At 49.3% G+C, this 18,469-nt stretch overlaps 6 protein-coding genes across 6 annotated transcripts; 4 read left to right on the top strand and 2 right to left on the bottom strand.

Annotated features, from left to right (window-relative positions):
• Positions 1–815: 815 nt before the first annotated feature.
• LAESUDRAFT_759966 (uncharacterized protein) lies at positions 816–2,531 on the bottom strand (the record flags this gene model as incomplete). The annotated part of the gene is made up of 2 exons (XM_040912664.1): positions 816–1,747; positions 1,967–2,531. The coding sequence occupies 2 exons, from the start codon at positions 2,529–2,531 to the stop codon at positions 816–818; spliced, it is 1,497 nt and encodes a 498-aa protein (XP_040763477.1).
• A 124-nt stretch (positions 2,532–2,655) lies between these two features.
• Positions 2,656–3,342, top strand: LAESUDRAFT_759965 (uncharacterized protein; the record flags this gene model as incomplete). Its single annotated transcript, XM_040912663.1, has 2 exons — positions 2,656–2,928; positions 3,121–3,342. The coding sequence occupies 2 exons, from the start codon at positions 2,656–2,658 to the stop codon at positions 3,340–3,342; spliced, it is 495 nt and encodes a 164-aa protein (XP_040763476.1).
• A 2,767-nt stretch (positions 3,343–6,109) lies between these two features.
• On the top strand, positions 6,110–6,756 carry LAESUDRAFT_212848 (uncharacterized protein). Its single transcript, XM_040901607.1, has 4 exons — positions 6,110–6,229; positions 6,287–6,425; positions 6,489–6,665; positions 6,721–6,756. The coding sequence occupies exons 1-3, from the start codon at positions 6,190–6,192 to the stop codon at positions 6,661–6,663; spliced, it is 354 nt and encodes a 117-aa protein (XP_040763475.1). The 5' UTR covers positions 6,110–6,189; the 3' UTR covers positions 6,664–6,665; positions 6,721–6,756.
• A 2,767-nt stretch (positions 6,757–9,523) lies between these two features.
• On the top strand, positions 9,524–13,779 carry LAESUDRAFT_680805 (putative aminoadipate reductase). The gene is made up of 14 exons (XM_040905742.1): positions 9,524–9,561; positions 9,618–10,540; positions 10,590–10,643; positions 10,702–10,953; positions 11,025–11,134; positions 11,201–11,238; positions 11,295–11,469; positions 11,524–11,685; positions 11,749–11,910; positions 11,973–12,498; positions 12,550–12,816; positions 12,874–13,032; positions 13,083–13,319; positions 13,378–13,779. Exons 2-14 carry the CDS (start codon positions 9,647–9,649, stop codon positions 13,594–13,596), a joined length of 3,255 nt encoding a protein of 1,084 aa, XP_040763474.1. The 5' UTR covers positions 9,524–9,561; positions 9,618–9,646; the 3' UTR covers positions 13,597–13,779.
• Positions 13,780–14,271: 492 nt separating this feature from the next.
• Positions 14,272–14,787, top strand: LAESUDRAFT_726671 (uncharacterized protein; the record flags this gene model as incomplete). The annotated part of the gene is made up of 2 exons (XM_040909079.1): positions 14,272–14,553; positions 14,626–14,787. Coding segments are annotated over exons 1-2 (160 nt in total), but the record flags the coding sequence as incomplete, so codon positions are not given.
• LAESUDRAFT_655099 (cytochrome P450 monooxygenase) lies at positions 14,698–16,866 on the bottom strand (the record flags this gene model as incomplete). Its single annotated transcript, XM_040904535.1, has 12 exons — positions 14,698–14,788; positions 14,841–14,984; positions 15,043–15,165; positions 15,218–15,299; positions 15,354–15,376; positions 15,431–15,597; positions 15,655–15,789; positions 15,841–15,962; positions 16,020–16,174; positions 16,228–16,419; positions 16,476–16,608; positions 16,659–16,866. The coding sequence occupies 12 exons, from the start codon at positions 16,864–16,866 to the stop codon at positions 14,698–14,700; spliced, it is 1,575 nt and encodes a 524-aa protein (XP_040763472.1).
• Positions 16,867–18,469: the final 1,603 nt, after the last annotated feature.

Below are 18,469 nucleotides of genomic sequence, written 5' to 3'. Positions count from 1 at the left end.
CCAAGATTCTACTTCATTAATAACCTGATCTTCTGGGCTGCCAGTGTTTGACTGGGGTGCCGCTTCTTTCAGGTCTTCTTCTGGTTCAGCATAGCTGCAATCTGCTATAGAAAGTATCATGCGGGCTATTTGTTCGGCTTCGGGGTCGTCCATTTCGACCCACGAGATGATAGGATTTACTGCATCGATGTTGTGTCCATTAAACATTCGAAATGCAGTTGACTCCTCATCTGCCACTTTTTGTGCTCGTTGCGAGATTTCTTCAGCTTCCTCTCTCGCAATGGCTTGTTGTTTTTTACGAAGCCTCTGGTGGTGACACGTACTCGGGCATCGTGAGTATTTCCATTCTCCAGCTTGCCAGTTGATTTCTGGATTATGCTGATGTAAGTATGACATCCCAATGATCATGTCTAATTTCCCGATGTCCGTGACTAGCAGACGGTGGGTAGAACCATGATCTCCGACTTTGAGGTATGCTTTTACATAGTCGGTTATTTCTCCATGTTTATTTTGGGATCTGTCAGCATTGTACACCTTGTACGTTGTATTAAGCTTGGAGGTTGCGATTCGATTGTTCTTTACGAATCGCTTGCTGATGTACATGGAATATGCTCCTGAGTCGACTAAAGCTTCGGCGCTCAATTTTTTGCCATACACCCATAATGTAACTGGTAAATAGAATGATGATAAATTTGGAGACGAATTCTTTATTGTTACATTATCATCCTCTGCGTTGCGACGATCTACAGAGGTGTCTGATTTGGGTGCTAAATGTACAGGTCTTATATAATGTTCTGGGAACTCTGACGAGCTGCCTACAGATCCCCTTTGAGAAAACCCTTCCGATCCCTCCTTGAAGAGCCCTCTCCCGCCTTCCTTGATGAACTGGATCCATTCACCCTCAGGCGCCTGAGCCTTGAGAGGATCGCGGCAAAATCTTCGTCCGACTCGGATGCATCAGGCTCACTTTCTGAGTGGATGCTGCGGTCGCTGATATGTGCAGCTGTCTCCTTACCCTTCCCCTTAGTCTTAGAGGAAGAGCTCTTCTTCTTTGGCTTCTTCTCTTCTTCGGTGTCAGAGCTTTCGCTCTCTGCGTCTGATGAAGCGGAATCAGACACCACCTGTCGCGTCTTGGACGACTTGGATTTGTTCCTGGTGTCGTCCTTCTTCTTTGCGTCCTTCTTCTTCGCAGCTGTCTCTTTCTCCTTCTCAATCTGCCTCTTGACATGGTCCAATTTGAAACAATCGGTGCAATACTTGCTGAAGCGTTTTGACGATTTGAAGAACGTTGGTTTGTTCTTCTTGCAGTTGGCGCAAACCAACTTGTCATCTTGTACGCTCCGTGCTTTGCCCGATTTACTTTTCCCCTTCTTCCTAACTGCATCAACCTCCATAGCATTCGGGTCCTTGGTTTCGGCCTTGGCATGGTGGCCTTCTCGTTGTAGTGATGTGAATATCCGGAGTGCGAATGTAAGGAACTCGGTCCACTTCTTGGGCCAGTTGTCCTTAGTGGTGTCCGCCAGCATGAGCAGCCACGTTTTTTCTGGAATATGTTTCTTGATCTTTTCGATCAAGTCTTGATCCAAGAAGCCTGTACCGGTTGCCTTTGGACGGAAGTCTTCTGCAAACTTTCGGAAGTCTCGATGATCCTTCTTGACGAAGGCTTCTAACTCCGTTCGCTTCTTGTCGTCCGTGTCCAATGATTCATATGCCGTGCGAAGTTCAGCAACGAACTCCGCCCAAGTTCCTGGTGCCTTATTATTTTCGTTTATTTCGGTAATCCAATGTCACATGTATTCGCGTGCTCCTCCTTTCAGGAGCAAGAGGGTAGACATAATTTTGGACTCATCTTTTGTATGTCCAGTATATTTCAACCAGAGCATGACTTGTTCGAGCCAATCATCGAGATTGACTCCATTCTTATTGCCACCATATTTTTCTGGTTGGTCAATTTTTACGCCTTTACCCTTGCGACCAAACGACGGCTCATCGTTGTCATCCGTGTTGTCGACATTGTTACCACCTTGCCCTGCCTTCCTTCCCTGCGTAGATGCCCATGCGCAAAGTCGATCATGTGATTTCTTTAGGTCTTCTACTCTCGTTTGGAGATCCTTGACTTCATCGTCAAATGCCACAAACGCTTCGTTAGTGGTCTTGTTTTCCTCAAGTAAGGCTGAAGAGGTTTTCTCCAAATCTGTGATTCGAGACTCAGATTGTTGACGATGTTGGTTTAAGAAGACCGTCCGATTGTGAAACTCCGTGGTATTACGTTTCATTGTATGTGCTTGGTGCTGGATAAGATTTTCGTAATGCGCCACTGTTTGTTGACGCATCTCTTCCACCACGTTTGTGACGAGATCGACTACCCAATTCTTCACATTTTCGGGTATGTTCGCATTTGGGGGCGCCGTGTCAGCAAGGGCTTGACGAATGATAGGATTCGGGGGTTGCAAAACAATATTGAGACGTGCGGGAAGCTCCAGAGATGGAGCCCGAGAGAAGCTTGGATCATTTGGAGTGGGAGTCGTCATCTTACAATTCTTCCTCTATCTCACGAAGGTGTTCTTCGAACTCGACGATATGGCTATTGGCGATCGTAGCCTGTCGGCCAATTACTCGTCCTGAGCGTTGGTTTTGCAGCAAGCAAAGGTCTCGATGGATGACCTTGATGAAGGGTTGCCACAAAAACCTGGTTTTGTCCCTGACTGCAGGCCACTGATGGTTATGATGAATTTTGCAAATACGCTCGACTTCTTCGAGCCAATCGACGAAGCTATTGTAAGCTTCGGTGAGACGGTCTTCGGGTTCTTCGGATCCAATAGGGATATAGCAGATATGAACCACGACGTTCCTCCAATCAAATTCTGGATAGATTTGGAGGGCGTAGATGTGATATATGTTGTGGTAATCGATGTCGAACGTGTCCTCGTATGTAGCAAATGCTTCGCCTGCTCTGTCCTGAAGGGCACGTGGAATTGAATCCCAAAGATAATCGAAGGTATGACCGATTGGATTTAACTGCTCGAAGTTATCAAGATTGTTTGAATCGCCAGATGAAGACATATACAAAGTGAATATTCGTATCTACAGCAAAGGTCGCCCTGTGACCTGTATTCCTAGACGATACTTCTGGATAATATCTCTGATTATCCAGCGAGCTTCTCCACCCTGATGCTTCCTTTCCTGGACGTAGTTGCAGAAGTCGCGAACCATGTGTTGATGAACGAAGGAAAGCTTGAATTCCGTGATGTCAGTGCGGATGGATTTGAGCTTGAGTATGAGATGCTCGAGGTCGAAGATGTCGTGGTCGTCAAGCTGACGATGGTATCGTTTGGTGAGTAGGATACGAATTTGTCGAAGGGTGCCTTCGACGCGCTGAGTCGAGATGATGGAGACGGCGAGAGGATAGATGAAATGAGACCCTGTAGCGGTCTCGACGTATGTCCCTTGATTGAGATCTGGACCAGATGGTCCTGCAGGTAGTCTCGGTCACCTGACCGAGGGAGTCTGGATAATAGAAACTGAACTAGTGCCACGAGGGGGCCGACCTCTCGTAGAAATGTGTCCTGGCCTTGGCAGGGGTCTTATGGGCCGCTGCTCATAGAACTCTTCTGGAGTTCTCGCTCGAGGACGACGGATGACACCGTCGATGCTGCGCAATGCCTTGGTGCGGCTTACGCTGGTAGAGTCAGTGACTGATGGAACGTCAGGTGAAGATATGACACCGCTAACGTGCGGGTGGACGTGCGAAGACGCAACACTGCGGCGAGTATGCTGGGCAGGCACTCGAGGCAGGTAAGATAAGCAGACTTATTCTTCTATCACAAACTTAGGATGCAGAGCGCCAACTAAGCCTATGACCTTATGATCAAACACTTACTGACTGTTGTCGAAGTAAGGATGGACACAAAGATGATCAAGATAAAGCAGTGCCTTGCAAGTGAGCACTGGTAACACTGTATGGATAGGCGTAGCAGAGATGAGAATAAGTCTGGGGGACTTATGCGTCTCAGAGCTCTGGCTTATATACATGAGCGGAGGGACCCTTGGTACCCTGATACCCCAGAACCGCTAGCTAATGGACATTGTCTGATTGGTTATCACTACCTGTCAGACTACGTGTGTCATGCATGCCGAACCTCCGAACTACTTAGTAAGACCATGGGAATGGTATTGCCTGTAATGGCTACATCTCCGGTGGCGTGGTATCTATCTACCTCGTGTATGTGAACTAATATCCCCTTAAGGGCATATCTCCGGTGTCGTGTATCTCCTTTGTTGGATTCTTCCGGAGTCCGACCGTTGCTTCTAGGTGGGATGATATTACTGTATAAGTTAGGCTTACCTAATACCAGCGCTACTTGTCACATGTGTGGATATCACGTGATATGTCACGTGACTAGACCTGGACCTTCGGGGCGTCTAGGACTGTTAGTACTTCGCGTACCGGTTCGTTCCTTTCTGAACAGCCTAGCGCTGATGTCAAATGATGTCTTGGTTACGTGCAGAGGTGAAAACGTAAAAATCTGTGACAGTCATGTTGCTTGAATATGAAGTGTGTGGGTCGACACACATGTAATGATGCTGTCATGCCGAAAACTTGGTGCGGGTGTACAGCACAATTGTAGCTTCTCGACCATGTGTCCACAGTAGACTATCGAAGGCAACAACTTGCTCGCGAACACATTTTGGAGTCTGTCGTGATACCATACGGTGCTCGTAGAGTCAAAAAACCAGCAGGTAAAGTGATTGACTCCATGCTAAATGATATCAATGAGAGCATTTGGAACGGTGTTTTGTCTAACAGATAATGTGATACCACATTGGACGTGAATCTGTGGTTGACCCATCGTATGACCACGCTGAATGTTAAAACGTTAATACTGAGTAAAGGAGGTGAAGGCTGTACTGTGTCGTTGTAGCTGGTGCTTCTTCCTTATCATTCTTCATTTCATTCCTTTCTTGCATATTCCCGCTACGACAGTAGTGGGTCTTACCGTCGCATCTTGAACCAGTTTCCTATCAAAAATCAGCAGCACGTGAATGCTCCACTGTCTAGAGATCCATTGACTTCGCATTGGCCGCTTACTTTGCCCCATCTGCGCTCATCAGTGTTTAACTCGATGTGTCGTCTGCATCTTGTCGGCAACTATGCAGATATTGTTGCGTCAATCCTGGTAGACAATTCTTTTGAAACGTCACTCATCTCATTTGCTTTCCCATGCTTACACAATCTGCCACATTCAGTGCGGGTGGAAAACTCCATCGCATATTCATCCGCCTCTGGACCAGTTCATGTTCCCTCTAAGTCTGATTTTTTCACCTCCTCGTTGTCTATGTCTATCGATTCTCTTGCGTTCTTTGACATCGCTCTGAGTCGCGACTGGCTTTCAATCTGTTGTGTATCAATCAACAGTTTTGATATATGTGATCCACCATCGTTTTTTGTTCACTCCCCTCTACATGGTCACTGTTGGACTCAGAAAGAGAATGCTGTTGATGGTGTGTTGGTTTTTTTTTGTTCGTTCATGCTTTACTTAGATCATTTTTGCAAGTGTCATTTTCGTCTGTTGACGACAAGTCTTCTGTCATCCGTAGTAACGGTGTGTACTCTGCTTTTGTTCACCATGTGCTGCAGTACTCACTGTTGTTTGCTCTTTACTATGCGTTGTTTATATGATATGTCTTTGCATGTGCATGTTCACTGTTAACCAGGTTCCTACCGAGCAACATCACCTCCTGCACATGCCCTACCTCACATCGATAGGTGTTCTCTACACAGCTCCGTAAACGTTAAAACCAATATATTTATCGTATCCACATATGTAAGACCAGCCCGTCCATCGACGCAACATATGAAATCAATAATCGTCGTAGCAGGCGCTGCCGGTACCGGCCCTATCCTTATCAATGACTATCATGTTCAACCGTCATTTGGAACCGGCGCTCGGCTCCAACTCCACCCAAATTTATAAATCGCGTCATGTCTGCCGTGTGTACTATTCCCCACCTCTCGCGATCACGTGCGGGCGCTCCGGAAAATACCGAGCATGTCAAGTGGCGGTGTAGTAACACTAAAACATTGGCAGATTCGGGCTGTTCGAAGATTGACTGCAGCCGCTGTTGGCAGCCAGCCCTCAATGCAGACCTCTCTACGGATTGGACACGTACATACGCGGTTATTGCATAATGCCTTCCCCATCCCCACAAGGACGACCCGAAACTGTCTGTATGTCTCTGCTAGACGATTATTGTCTCACCAAGCTCTTGTTCATCATCCGTCAAGTTCCGACAGAGGTTATAGGTTTGTGTATGCTTCTTGACTGCACAGAGCGGAAGAACCTGGTTGTCACCAGCGCCGAGTTCGTCTACAAGAAGCAAACACACATCGTCCGCGTGAAAGAGGAGGTGATATGTTGCGCTAGGTATGATCATGATCTTGACTAATTTGTTTGTGGTACATTGATGTCGCTGTATTTTATGTCCAGCACCAACAAGTCACCTCAAATGTTTGAGGTCTCGGGCATCGGGCGATGTGTGCTCTTGAGCAATATCCGCGTGCCTGTGCGGTCGAGCTCCCGGGTGTTGGTGAGAATGTGCAAGACCAACGCCACGTGCAGTATACTAGTCCATGATTGTCATAGGTTCGTCAATTCTCGCTGAAGGTGAGAGGCGGCTTCAGGTATTTCATAAGAATTGGATGCTACCGTGACACACAAGACGTTTGATCTGTTCCACTATCATTCGTCGCGCATTGGCGCGCTACGCTTGGGCGGGTCGGGTCAAAGCCTGCCTCATCCGAGGGCTCTGCTGTCCCTATGACATATCACTCGCCATGTCTCATCGCCGCAGAGCACAGAACCGAAATAGGATGCATTGTCATAACGTCAGTGCATTTCCGTGCTTTTCGATCCAGGTGGTCTGTTCCAGCGAGTCATCCACGGTTGGAGACGGCATTGCAATGGCTTTTCGGAAGATCAGAAGCAATGCGGGACTCTTCTTCCTAGATATTCGGAACAATGTGACTTACAGGTACGCATGATCAAGGATCCGACATTGCCGGACCTAGAGCTCATTGAGTTCCGGGGATCCTTGACCTTCCGCAGTGCGCTAGATGTATACAAGGAACGCCTGCACTGGTTTCATCGACATCTCGCAGCTCGGCCGATGCTGCCAAGGCCAGTGTGCGTCTTGATCGTTGAGTTTCGGTGAAGCGTACTTGACGGCCGACCCCTCACAGCTGACCATTTTTGCAGTGCTGCAGTATTCATCTTCTCGGTAAGATGCCATTGACAATGTGTGAAATAACGCTCACACGTTGCGGATTGCCATAGAGTTCTGTTGTGCGTGGCCACGGACACTGAGACGTTGTTTGGCATCCGCACCCTCGGTGGCATGCCCGAAGCAGCGACCCGTTGAAAGATCCTGAAACAGACCCTCTCGTCTCGCCGAATCCACGCGGAAACTGAATGAGCCTTCGCATGACAGTGAAAATGACGTGCCTGCTACCTTCTGCAGACTTGAAATTCCTCGCGCAAGGGCTCAAATTCGTCAAGGAGTTGACCAAAGGTGAGCCTTTGAAGTCGATTGTGGGGCGCAAATGCACCTTGGGAAGAATGCTCATACCTTAAAGGCGCTGGCAATCTGTATTCCCAGACTTGTCCGTCTGCTTGTTGCATTTGAACACTCCAGTGACGCAGAATATGTCAAGCAGTTTTGTAATACGAGCTGTAGTGCGTTTGGCAGCTTGATCGTGCTACCGCGAGAGAGGAATGGAAGCATGCATCCTCATTGACAAGCGCGTACTTCGGCCTGTTCGCTTCCGATATATTTCTCCGACCAGAGGTCGGATCTAGTCCAGGTAATACTGTATACGATATATAGAATCTGCGCGTTAACGATGTATTGGTAGTACTGCTCAGCGTTGCTGCTCACATCCCAACCGCTGTATGTTGCATGAATATTTCGGTCCGACCTAGCCTTTTCCGTCTAGGAAACCTGTGGATACTCTTAATTTAGTTTATACCAAGCAACTGTTAAGAGTTCACGCAATAATCGCTGTATTCTGACGGCATCTGAGCATCGGATGCTTTTCATGAACGTCTGTAACAATAGCCATACAGAAGGAAACGAAAAGAACTCGCCATCTGAGAACTAAAGCAAATTCCAGTGGCAACTTTTAACCCTCTCTTGACTCTCCCTGCTGCTGCGATCGTCGATAGAACCAGTTGTATGAGTGGAAAATTCTTACAACAGTTACAGCGGCCCATGTGCGATTGCATGTAGAGGTATCGTGCCATGCACGAAGTTGCGGCGGTAGTACTAACCGTACTCCTACTAAGGTGCACATTCTATGCTGACCTTCAAGCACTTGATCGCAGTGTCTTAATCTGCTCTATGTCCTCCTCTACTTTCATAAACGTAAGAATGCGAATCCGTCCTTGCTCTGACCGCTATGTATTTGTGCTGCCAGATTCCGAGTCGGTAGGGTTTCGATGCCCCGTGCGGCCCGTGGACCAGGCTGCCACTACCGGCGTCTCCCGGGCCTCTGCAACAAAGATCTTTCATCATTGACTGTCATCATGGCTATGACCTTCCCGCGATCCCTCGGCTCTGCAAATTACACATAGCGCTCTTCCGAAGAACAATCTCCTATCAATATCGCACTTATGGCGCTATGTCGTCCAATCATCCTTGCCCGCCGGCATCGGTGTCATTATGGAACTCCCGTCGTGAGCGGGGGCTGACATGCGAAGTCCTGCAATTCGTCTCTTTGGCTCAGAGCCTCTGGTCTTATATCGCTAATTCTAGGAAACATCGCCATGCCGTATGGAGGTCACGGCAGTCCTCTCGCGCTTTGATAGATCTTGAAATTACCTAGATATCACGCTGGACGCATATGACTCAGAAGCGCAGGACTACATGCCTGGAAAAGACTCAGACTGCGTGTGTCTATGCGCTTCAGTTTAGGAGACGACGGTGATACCTGTGTGATACGGTCCTCTTGCGCGCCGTGGTCGATATCAGGACCATCGGGAGCGCCTTTATTGCAGCTGGGAAAAACTCTTAGTAAGTAGCATTAGCAAAGACTATCACCTTTACACCACATGAATTGCCTTGGTCAGCTCACTGAGAAACCCAAAGAATAGTCACTGAGAACAGCAGACTCATGTGGCCATCCTTTCCTCCACTTCCTCGTCTATCAAACGGTAGTTGAGATCGTGAGTGGATTGAATTGGCGAAACAGCTCATTGCTCCCACAATTTGCGCTCAAGGACTGCCTGCATCAGTTGATCGTTTCATGGGTCATGCCGCGCTTTATGCGGGGAAGAGACGGCATGTGAGCTCGGCTGCCTTTGTGGCAATGGTGCTTGCCAAATCAGTGCACCTTCTTCGTGGCTTGATCACAGAATTCCGTCGCGTCTCTGATCTGGAATCAGAACTCAGGCTTGTCAAATAGCTAACCTAGATGTGGATTCATTCTCATGCAGTGCGACGCATACAAGGTCATGGTGCTAAACTACGAACGGGTATGAATTCTCACACCATAGCTTTGAGAAGGTACGCCGGATCCTTGCGGCAGGCACAGCTATATAACGACCCACATTCCAAAGCAGGTCCTTCGATAGACACACTATCGTGCAGCATGGCTGTCATCGATATGCTCCTTTGCCCTCCTCTTGACGGCACAGTCTCTGTACTCCCCGGCTTCTTGGATTTTCATGCGCACTACAATCCCACTGTCTCGTTGTTTGAGTTGGTGTCTGACGACGAGCACAACGACGATGCGACAATTAGTTTCCAGCAATTCGCTCACGCCACGCACCGGATCGCCCATATCTTCCACCCACTTCGGCCTAGCTCTGGCCGGATTGTGGTTGCTCTGTTGATCAGCAGTGATGGTCTCCTTCATCATGCTCTGTTGGTGGGCTTGATTCGTGCTGGTATCATCCCATTTCCCATGATGCCGCGCAACTCGGCTCCTGCCATTATCAGCATGCTCGAGCGGACTGATTGCCATCACATCATCTCCCAACCCGCTTTTGCACCCCTCATCGCTGCCATTCGATCGACAAACACTGATTATATCATCCACCTCCACGACCTGCCAGCGATCTCAGCTATCTTTCCGGAGCTTATTCAAAAAGCTAATGCTACGGTTCCCGAACCATACCCATTATCTCAACTTGCAGTTGCTCCCTTGGACATTGTATTCTATCTGCATTCGTCTGGATCGACAGGCCTTCCCAAACCGATACCTCTGTCTCAAAGGGACATTCTTTCCTGGTGTTGTAGTTCGTCTCACATAGATGCTCGAGATCATGGGCTGCATTGGGGTGCTATGTCGCTCCCAGCCTTCCACATGCTTGGAATCATCATTGGACTTTTCACGCCCCTGATGTCCGGCCGGAGCTCTGCCCTGTTTCTTCCCCGTGCTCATCGGTCGCTGCCGCCGGTGATCCCAACTCCGGAAAATACCATCACAGCAGCACGCCATGCACATATTGATATTCTAATGGTCGTTCCTACATTTCTCGAAGTATGTATCACGTAACGCAGTATGATCAGCTGATTAACTGCACAATCAGGCTTGGGCCAAAGATGATGGGAGCGTGCGATATTTGTCCTCACTATCTGCAGTGGCAAGTCCCGCTTCGCTCTCTCGTATAATTGCCTGTGCTTATTCTCGCGACATGCTAGACGTTTAGCGGTGGTCCTGTAAGCAACGCATCTGGTACACGACTCGCGGCTGCAGGCGTTAATCTGTATTCCATCTACGGGGGCACGGAATTTGGCGCGCCTGTGCGTATCTTCGACTTAGATGATGATCCCCACAACATAAGAGACGCCAAGAAGAAGACGCGCTTGGATTGGAACTACATGCAATTTTACGAGAAGTGCATGCCGCGCTGGGTGCCCGAGGTTAACGGCCTGTACGAGTTGCAACTGCTGGTATGTGGGCTCAAGAAGACTGTCTTAGCTGCTGGAGTTTAACGTTTCGGTCGGAATGATATCACCCGTAGTCTTGTCCAGGACATTCATTAAGCGTGGAGAACCTGCCGAATGGCGAATGTGGTTATGCTACATCTGATCTATGGGAGCCACATCCTTCAAAGCCGGGACTTTGGCGGATGTGCGTGTCTGTTCAAATCGTCCTCCCACAGCTTCTCATCTAATCACGATGATCTTCGCGCTCCAGTGTTGGTCGTAAGGATGATATCATCGTGCTCAGCACAGGTAGGACCTGCTTATGAGTAGATCGCTTACACCTTTGATCTTCCTTTGTCTACCAGGAGAGAAGGTCTCGGCAGAGCAAGAACGCACTATTTGTTCCAGCCCAATGGTGGGTGGAGCCCTCATGTTTGGCAGGGGCCATGCGCACCTCGGGGTGCTTGTAGAGCCTCACCCGAGCGAAGTGGTTGTTCCTCAGGACGAATCGGCGCTTGCAAAATTGCGGAATGCCCTATGGTGGGTTGAATGCCATATCTTCATGAAAAGTGAAGCTCACAGTTGTAATTGTAGGCCGTACGTAGAAGAGGCGAATCGCATGATGCCAGCGTTCGCTCGCATTTACAAGGAGATGATTTTGGTGACTGATCCTTCTCGTCCCCTCGTCCGTGCCGGGAAGGGAACAGTTATACGCGCACCATCGCTTGCGCTCTACGAAACAGAGATTGAAGCGCTGTAAGTTTATCGTCTTCAGAACACCGCCTGCGTGCTTTGACTCATATTCATTGATGAATATAGGTATAAAGCTGTGGAGGAAAGTTCAAATCTCATAGACGTTGAGTCACCTCGCTCGTGGACGGAATCAGAAGTTGCAGAGTGGTTGGCCATCCAAGCGACATCGGTAAACAACCATCACACGGTCACGAAGTCCAAAGACCTTTTCGAGCAAGGATTTGATAGGTGATCATATATTTGCTTGTATGGCTTGCTTCCGTCCGGTTACTCATGACATGCCTATTCAGTCTCAGTGCAACGCTCCTTCGTAACAGAATCATAGGCGCACTGAGTGCGTCATCCGATGTTGCTGCAAATACCGCCTCCCGTGAGATCCACTCCGATTTCGTTTTTTCTTACCCTACGATAGGCGAACTCGCTGCTGCAATTTCCAATCTAGTAAACCCGGGGAGTCCAACACGGCTAGCCGTAAAATCTCCAGTGCAACACATGACCATGTTGATACAGAAACACGCTGCTGATTTGACACCGGCACCAAACCTCGACGACGTTGATGGTGCAGGCCGTAGGATAATTATGATTACAGGAACGACGGGTACCCTGGGTGCACATGTTCTTGCTGCATCTCTTGTGGATGAGCGTGTGGCTCGGATAATTGCGGTCAATCGTGGCTCATCGCTGCTTGAACGGCATAGGAAGGCCTTCGAGGCTGCAAGGCTTCCCCTCGATATTCTCTCAAACAAAAAGCTCTCCTTTTTGGGTTGCGACTTTGATCAAGACGACCTTGGATTGGACTGCGCTACAGTGAAGGAGGTATGTCTCTCCTTTGTGAACAGAATCCTGTGCCTAATGAGTTCTGCCTAGCTTCGTTCAACTGTGACACATGTTGTGCATTCCGCGTGGCGGCTGGACTTCAACCTGAGCCTTTCTTCTTTCGAAGGGCATATCAGTGCTGTGGTGCGGCTCATGAAGACGCTCCCCAGAGCGCACTTAATCTTCACATCCTCTGTCTCCGCCGTGCAGTCATGGAACATTTCGGAACAAGGGCTGTCTGTACCAGAAGTGCCGATCGAGGACCCGACAGTCGCTATAGGGACTGGATATGGGATGTCCAAATATGTGGTGGAACAAGTACGTTCGTCTGTCCGTCACATCTTCAGTACATTGAGCATTCATCGATCTGAATAGATACTTTCCAAGGCAAGCAACATTGGATGGCACACCACTACTGTTCGCATTGGGCAAATATGCGGCTCAGTTGAGACCGGTGCATGGAAATCATCAGAGTGGGTGCCAAGTCTCCTGAAATCCAGCATTGCATTAGGCTGCCTGCCCATAATGGAAGGGGTGAGCTTGTCGAGTCGGCTCTCAGATATGCATACTCATGATTTCGTTAGACGGTGTCATGGATCCCAATGCCAGCAGTTGCGCTTAGCGTCATAGACGTCGTGATGACAGAGAAATATCCTGTGCTGGTCAACTTGTCTCATCCGCGTCCAACTCCGTCACACGATGTGTTCCATGCCTTCAACTCTGCTCTCGGTCTCGGACTACCCTTCGTATCCATGGAACGATGGGTGTTGAAGCTCGAACAGTTCGCAAAACGTCCATCTGCGAAGGATATTTCTGACATGGTGAGTTCGTGCTGCGGGTCAAATCATCTCCTGCACAATACTGAACGAAGGCGCGCAGCCTGGCATCAAGCTGCTTGACTTTTTCCGAGCTCTCACAATGCGAATGAAACAGACAAAAGATGCTCAAACGATCTCATACGAGATGGGCGGACTCCCCTTACTCGCAACCTCCGAGGCGTCACAATTATGTCCTACTGTTAGGGATTTGAGACCTCTGTGCCCGGAGTATGCTACAGCCTGGGTGAAGTTTTGGAGGAACGAGGGCTTCATTGTATGACATTGATTGGGTAATCAAATCCACGGATCAGACCAGTTGGGATGTCTGAGGGGTTCTCACATTCTATCGGTTGCCGGAATTGATGAACAATGGTAGAACTTCAACCACATGCTCGCGCGGTACGGATTCGCGAACCCACGTTGAATTGCCTTCTATCGTGTATCAGAGAATCGTAGGTGCCGTAATGATTCATCACGGACATGGCATGATGCCATCGACGACAATTCACAGCCTTGATCGCAGCGCTGCGCAACCCCGCTCTGCATCATTTTGCATCCGTAGGTTGCCTCTGATTTCGATTCACTGACCTATGTGACTTGGCGGATACATCGGTTACGTACGTGCCTTCTTTGTTCGATCAAGCAGACTTGTATTTATTGGGCATAGCGTCTTCTGTCCAGGACGCAAGGCTGCATCCAGCTGAGATGCTGGGCCAGCGGTATTCCGTCCTGTGGGAGGATTGGCATTATGCGGGTATGCATGTTATGAAGTTCACTCGTCAGCAATCGTGCGTGCGGCCTGCAATTATTTGTCACATATTCGTCGCAGTGGGTGACTCCAATGGCAGGAAGCTCATCCTTGTCATTACTAGGACCACGGGCGGTCAAGGTCTCGCTATTATAGAGAAACTGTTGGCGCCATGCAGACAGACTTTCAACGTATGCGTCCGCGCATTGACCTGGATTCAAACAATTACCGTGCTAGAAAGTTACGTTCATGGGGAGCGGAATGCGTTCAAAGTTTGATTAAGCACTTTGGTTGGTCACCGAAGTGTGACGTGCGCGTGAAGGGTGATGTTCACAGGCGTTATGATAACTTGGCATGCGTAGGCCTGGCCCTCAAATTGGCTTACAGAGCATGGATCAACACGGACGCGGCTTTAGCGTCGGCGAAGAGCAGGAGCTTTGGGCTGAGATCCTCATCTTTGAACTTGCCAAACAAGCGGGCGTGAGGCAGCTGATATGGTTGAATAATATAAACATTTCCGTAGAAAATCAGATCAATCAACCATTCAGAATGGAAACTGACATGACCATTGCCGTGCACAGATTAGGATAGTTGTACGAAAATGTATTGAAGACCTGACGTGGACGAGACTTCCTAGTTGACGATGTGCGCGCTCATCTGATGAATCAAATCCAAGCTTTCCTGCGACCTCGGGCGGACATCGCATTTCAAGTCGATTGGTTGACTGAGAGTGTGGGTCAACAGCGAATTCACGTCTTATAGTCAAAGCAACATACTTGATGAACCCAGAAGTCCAAACTGCCTTGGGCGTGATCTTCTCACCACCAGGTCCTACGACCTTCTCGATCTTCAGCGTCGCTACGATATTCGCCATAGCAAGCCACAAGCTATCGTCTGCCATCAGGCGGCCAGGGCAGATGCTGGTTCGAGGTGGGTTCTTCAGCTTTAAACTTCAGCGCGAAGCAGCTTGACACTCACCGCCGTCCGAACCCGAAGACCATATTACGTGGATCCGGTACCTCGGACTCGTTAGTATTCAAGAAGCGCTCTGGGCGGAACGATTCCGGTTCCGGGTAACAACGCTCGTCTCTGGTCATAGCCCTATCGATCGATGTAAACAACTACACATGCGGCTCGAGATATACATTCGCACCAGATGTTTGGGAGCACTGTCGAGCCCTCAGGTATGTCATATCCGCGGTACTCATCGTCGGACATGAGTCTGTGCACCAATCCTGTATGGCTCTTGAATGAGCGATATAAGAGGCGTGACAACTGGGACTACTGACCAAGAGGGGCTGGACATCCCCATCTGAGATATTAAGAGTAAATAGTAGGGCAACAGCAACAGTTGTGATGCACTCACCGGTATACCTCCTTCAAAATACATCCGAGGTATGGCAGCTGCGCCCGGTCATCGAGCTCAGGCAGACGTCCATGTCCGATGACCCGATCCATCTCTTCCTGAGCCTTTCTGTAGATATCCGGATGTATCACCATCGCCAGGAAAAACGATGACAGAGTTGAAACCGTCTGAGTGGCAACAATGATGCTCAAATTTCGAAAACAAAAACTCAATAAAATGCTCACGGTTTCTGTACCGGCTGCATAGAGCACTCCAGCAGCGCCCTTGATGTCGATCTCGTCCTGTTCTGTCACCTTCCCTTGGCTCTGCATCTCCGCAAGCACAGACGATGTCAGCGAAGGGCGGGCGGTACCTGCTGCCTGCACAACGTTAGTTTTCTTTGACCAGTCAGGCAAGACGACACCGCGTACCATGGCTTTTTTGACCATTTCGAACGGAGTGTCGAGCATCATCTGAGCCGCAGCGGCGACCAGGCGTGATTTACGAAGGAACCAGCCCACCGGTCCCGGGAACCACATGGGAAGACGTTTCACTGAAGTGTTATGCGGTTAGGGTGCTGCCGAGCTGATTGAATGAAATAGAGCCTCACAATACTTCTTCGGAATGAAGTCGACGAACATGAGGCCGGGATAGCCGCCCTCGACGATCTCGCCCATGGCTCGGTCAGCGAGGTGGACGTATGCATCGTCGATGGTCGTGATAGTGTGCCCGTATCCCATCTCTACCAGCAATCCTGCTGCGAATCTGAAGAGATTGTCTCAACGTTATTCATGCCTTCAAGGAAACTGAGCACTGACCGGTTGATGTGGAGCTGCAAAGCCTCGGGCTTCTCGCAAAGTCCAGATATCAGGTTGTACGCCTCTCTCTGCTGCGTCGGAACGAGGGTCTTGAGTCCAGCCTTTGTGCCAAGTGCGTCGTGCATCCACTTCCGATATCGGCGGAAACGGTCGCCGTAGGGCATTCCCACGAGACTACTGTCCCATCCTGCCCTGTTTGATCTCAATGTTAGTCGCAAGTAGACAACCTCGGCCAATAGACACGCTACATGTCAGAAACAATGGTGATTTGAGGACGATCGGAGTACTTCGAGCTCCTCTTGTCCAGAAGGTCCTGAGCAGCCTCCAACGTGTTCAATATGATTACTGGCGTTCTAAGAAATCGGACATAGACGACATCCCCTATCCCACTCGTCAATATATTGAAGGCATGTGGATGACCATGCACACACCGTATTGCTGCGCCCACTCTGTGAAAGTCCTCTCCTTAAAGATCGCGGGCAGTTGGAGCAGATTGCCCACAATCGGGAGTGAACTGGGTCCAGGAGGAAGTCGCAACTTGCGTCCGCTGACTCCAAGCTGAGATGTCAAGAAACGGATCGCAACGATCAACAGGATCGCGACAGTGGCATACGCTTGGAAGCCGTATGTCGACGCCATCGTGAAGCGTTGAGGTCGAGACGAAAGAAAACAGTACCGTCAGTCACAGTGCTCGGCACATTTATCTGTGGACATTCAATGTCATAAGTGTGGGACGGTCGTCTCCAGGCATGATTGCTAATAGAGCGCCTCACGCACCAGGATACACATGATGACATGTTGAATGATGGTAGACGTCTCGTTCAAAACGCTAGTGGCCATCTTTCTCGTAATTCCAAAGTGCGTTTGAGTAGCCAGCCAATCATTGCACGTTTCACAAAGGCCAAATGTTCGTGAATGTGTCACTGTCGAGCCCGATGATGCACACTCTTCAAGCGCATGCTGAACCCTTCAAGGACGATGTGCGGAACGTTGCGGCCTCGGCCGCGGAAGGTATGGCTTCTATCAACCGCTCAACCGTACGAAGGGCAACGGGACTATCCTTTGCCAAAATCCTCCGCAAAATGCGACTTCTCTCACCCACGGGTTCAGGAACGACATCTGATGTTGATGGTCTGCTCGCCGATGACCGACCGTTCTACCCGATCAGAGCGAAGTATGTTTCAGCACTTGGGTAAGCCCAATAATAGTCTTCTATCATTGGCGCTATACATCACGGGAATCGGTGGCACTCCGTTGGTAAGAGCCATGATGCATCAATGGTAAGAGACGACTGTACCTCGGGGAGATTGTATGGGAATCGCTGACGGTGCGGTATCCGTAATGTTTCCGTTGAGGCGGAGGGAGAGGAGGGGCCTGATATTCCTGCTGACCTCGTCCTGATAGCGTTCCTCGCCGAACCTGACTGAAGACCAGAGGCGATCAAAGCGGCTAGAAACTTGTGCATTAGCCACGTATGTTCAAGGCCGCTATTTATGTGGTCCGAAACCGCTGACCATGTGCATGATGACTCATGAGACACATGTCTACTTTCCAACATGGTCGTTCTCAGTGTCAAACGATGTGCATGGATGGTGACATGGATGCTGCGAAGGCATAATCTCAAATCAGGTTCAGCTGTGATAAATTAAGCGCCTCAGCTTAGCTTGCGCAGCTCAGCCGTCTTCGAGCGTCTAATTGCTTCAGCCACAACTGCGAACTCCGGCGTGTACTTCCGATAATTCTGTGATGACGGGCCTGTGGTCTTATTTCTGCTGTTTGAAATCCGCGTAATAATAAAATCTCTATTGCAGTCTTTCAAGGCTTGTTCGGCGGATGTTAGCTTGGCGGAATTGCGGCCGAGTCAAGAATCAAGATTAGCCTCAGTGGTCCCGTCAATTCCTCGTCCCACTTATTGACAAGTCAGCACGTTCATCTGGTATGATGCGGTTTCATCTAATAGCTTGTACGCTGTTTGAGTCGTCAGCCTTGTAACGTCAACGTTGGGTTTTGCTGCTGTAAAGTCCAATGTACTGGCATCGTGCGAAGTTCGAACCACGAGTACGTCCTGCCACCTGGTTCACGTCAATTATGCATGAAAAAGTTGTCAGGAGACAAATGCTCTCCACCATTGTCTTGTTTCTGTACATCGATCTCCAGTCGTGTAGATCCGGCGGATGTCGAGCCTGTCGTGCCTTCTACATGTTGCCTTTCAGCATAGTACTGTGGCTTCGTGATATCCGAT

This window comes from Laetiporus sulphureus, assembly GCF_001632365.1.
Source record: "Laetiporus sulphureus 93-53 unplaced genomic scaffold LAESUscaffold_24, whole genome shotgun sequence".
Lineage (NCBI taxonomy): Eukaryota > Fungi > Basidiomycota > Agaricomycetes > Polyporales > Laetiporaceae > Laetiporus > Laetiporus sulphureus.
Note: the sequence above shows the minus strand (reverse complement) of the source record. Positions and strands in the feature narration are given on the sequence as shown.

What these genes read in the sequence shown, in the direction of transcription:
- LAESUDRAFT_212848 (XM_040901607.1), top strand. Translation starts at nt 6,190, where the DNA reads ATGCCTTCCCCATCCCCACAAGGACGACCCGAAACTGTCT. An exon ending in AGGACGACCCGAAACTGTCT is followed by an intron (nt 6,230 to 6,286) that starts GTATGTCTCTGC and finishes TCATCCGTCAAG; the next exon opens with TTCCGACAGAGGTTATAGGT. An exon ending in GAGGTGATATGTTGCGCTAG is followed by an intron (nt 6,426 to 6,488) that starts GTATGATCATGA and finishes TTTTATGTCCAG; the next exon opens with CACCAACAAGTCACCTCAAA.
- LAESUDRAFT_680805 (XM_040905742.1), top strand. Translation starts at nt 9,647, where the DNA reads ATGGCTGTCATCGATATGCTCCTTTGCCCTCCTCTTGACGGCACAGTC. An exon ending in TTCGAGCAAGGATTTGATAG is followed by an intron (nt 11,911 to 11,972) that starts GTGATCATATAT and finishes ATGCCTATTCAG; the next exon opens with TCTCAGTGCAACGCTCCTTC. An exon ending in CGAAGGATATTTCTGACATG is followed by an intron (nt 13,320 to 13,377) that starts GTGAGTTCGTGC and finishes GAAGGCGCGCAG; the next exon opens with CCTGGCATCAAGCTGCTTGA.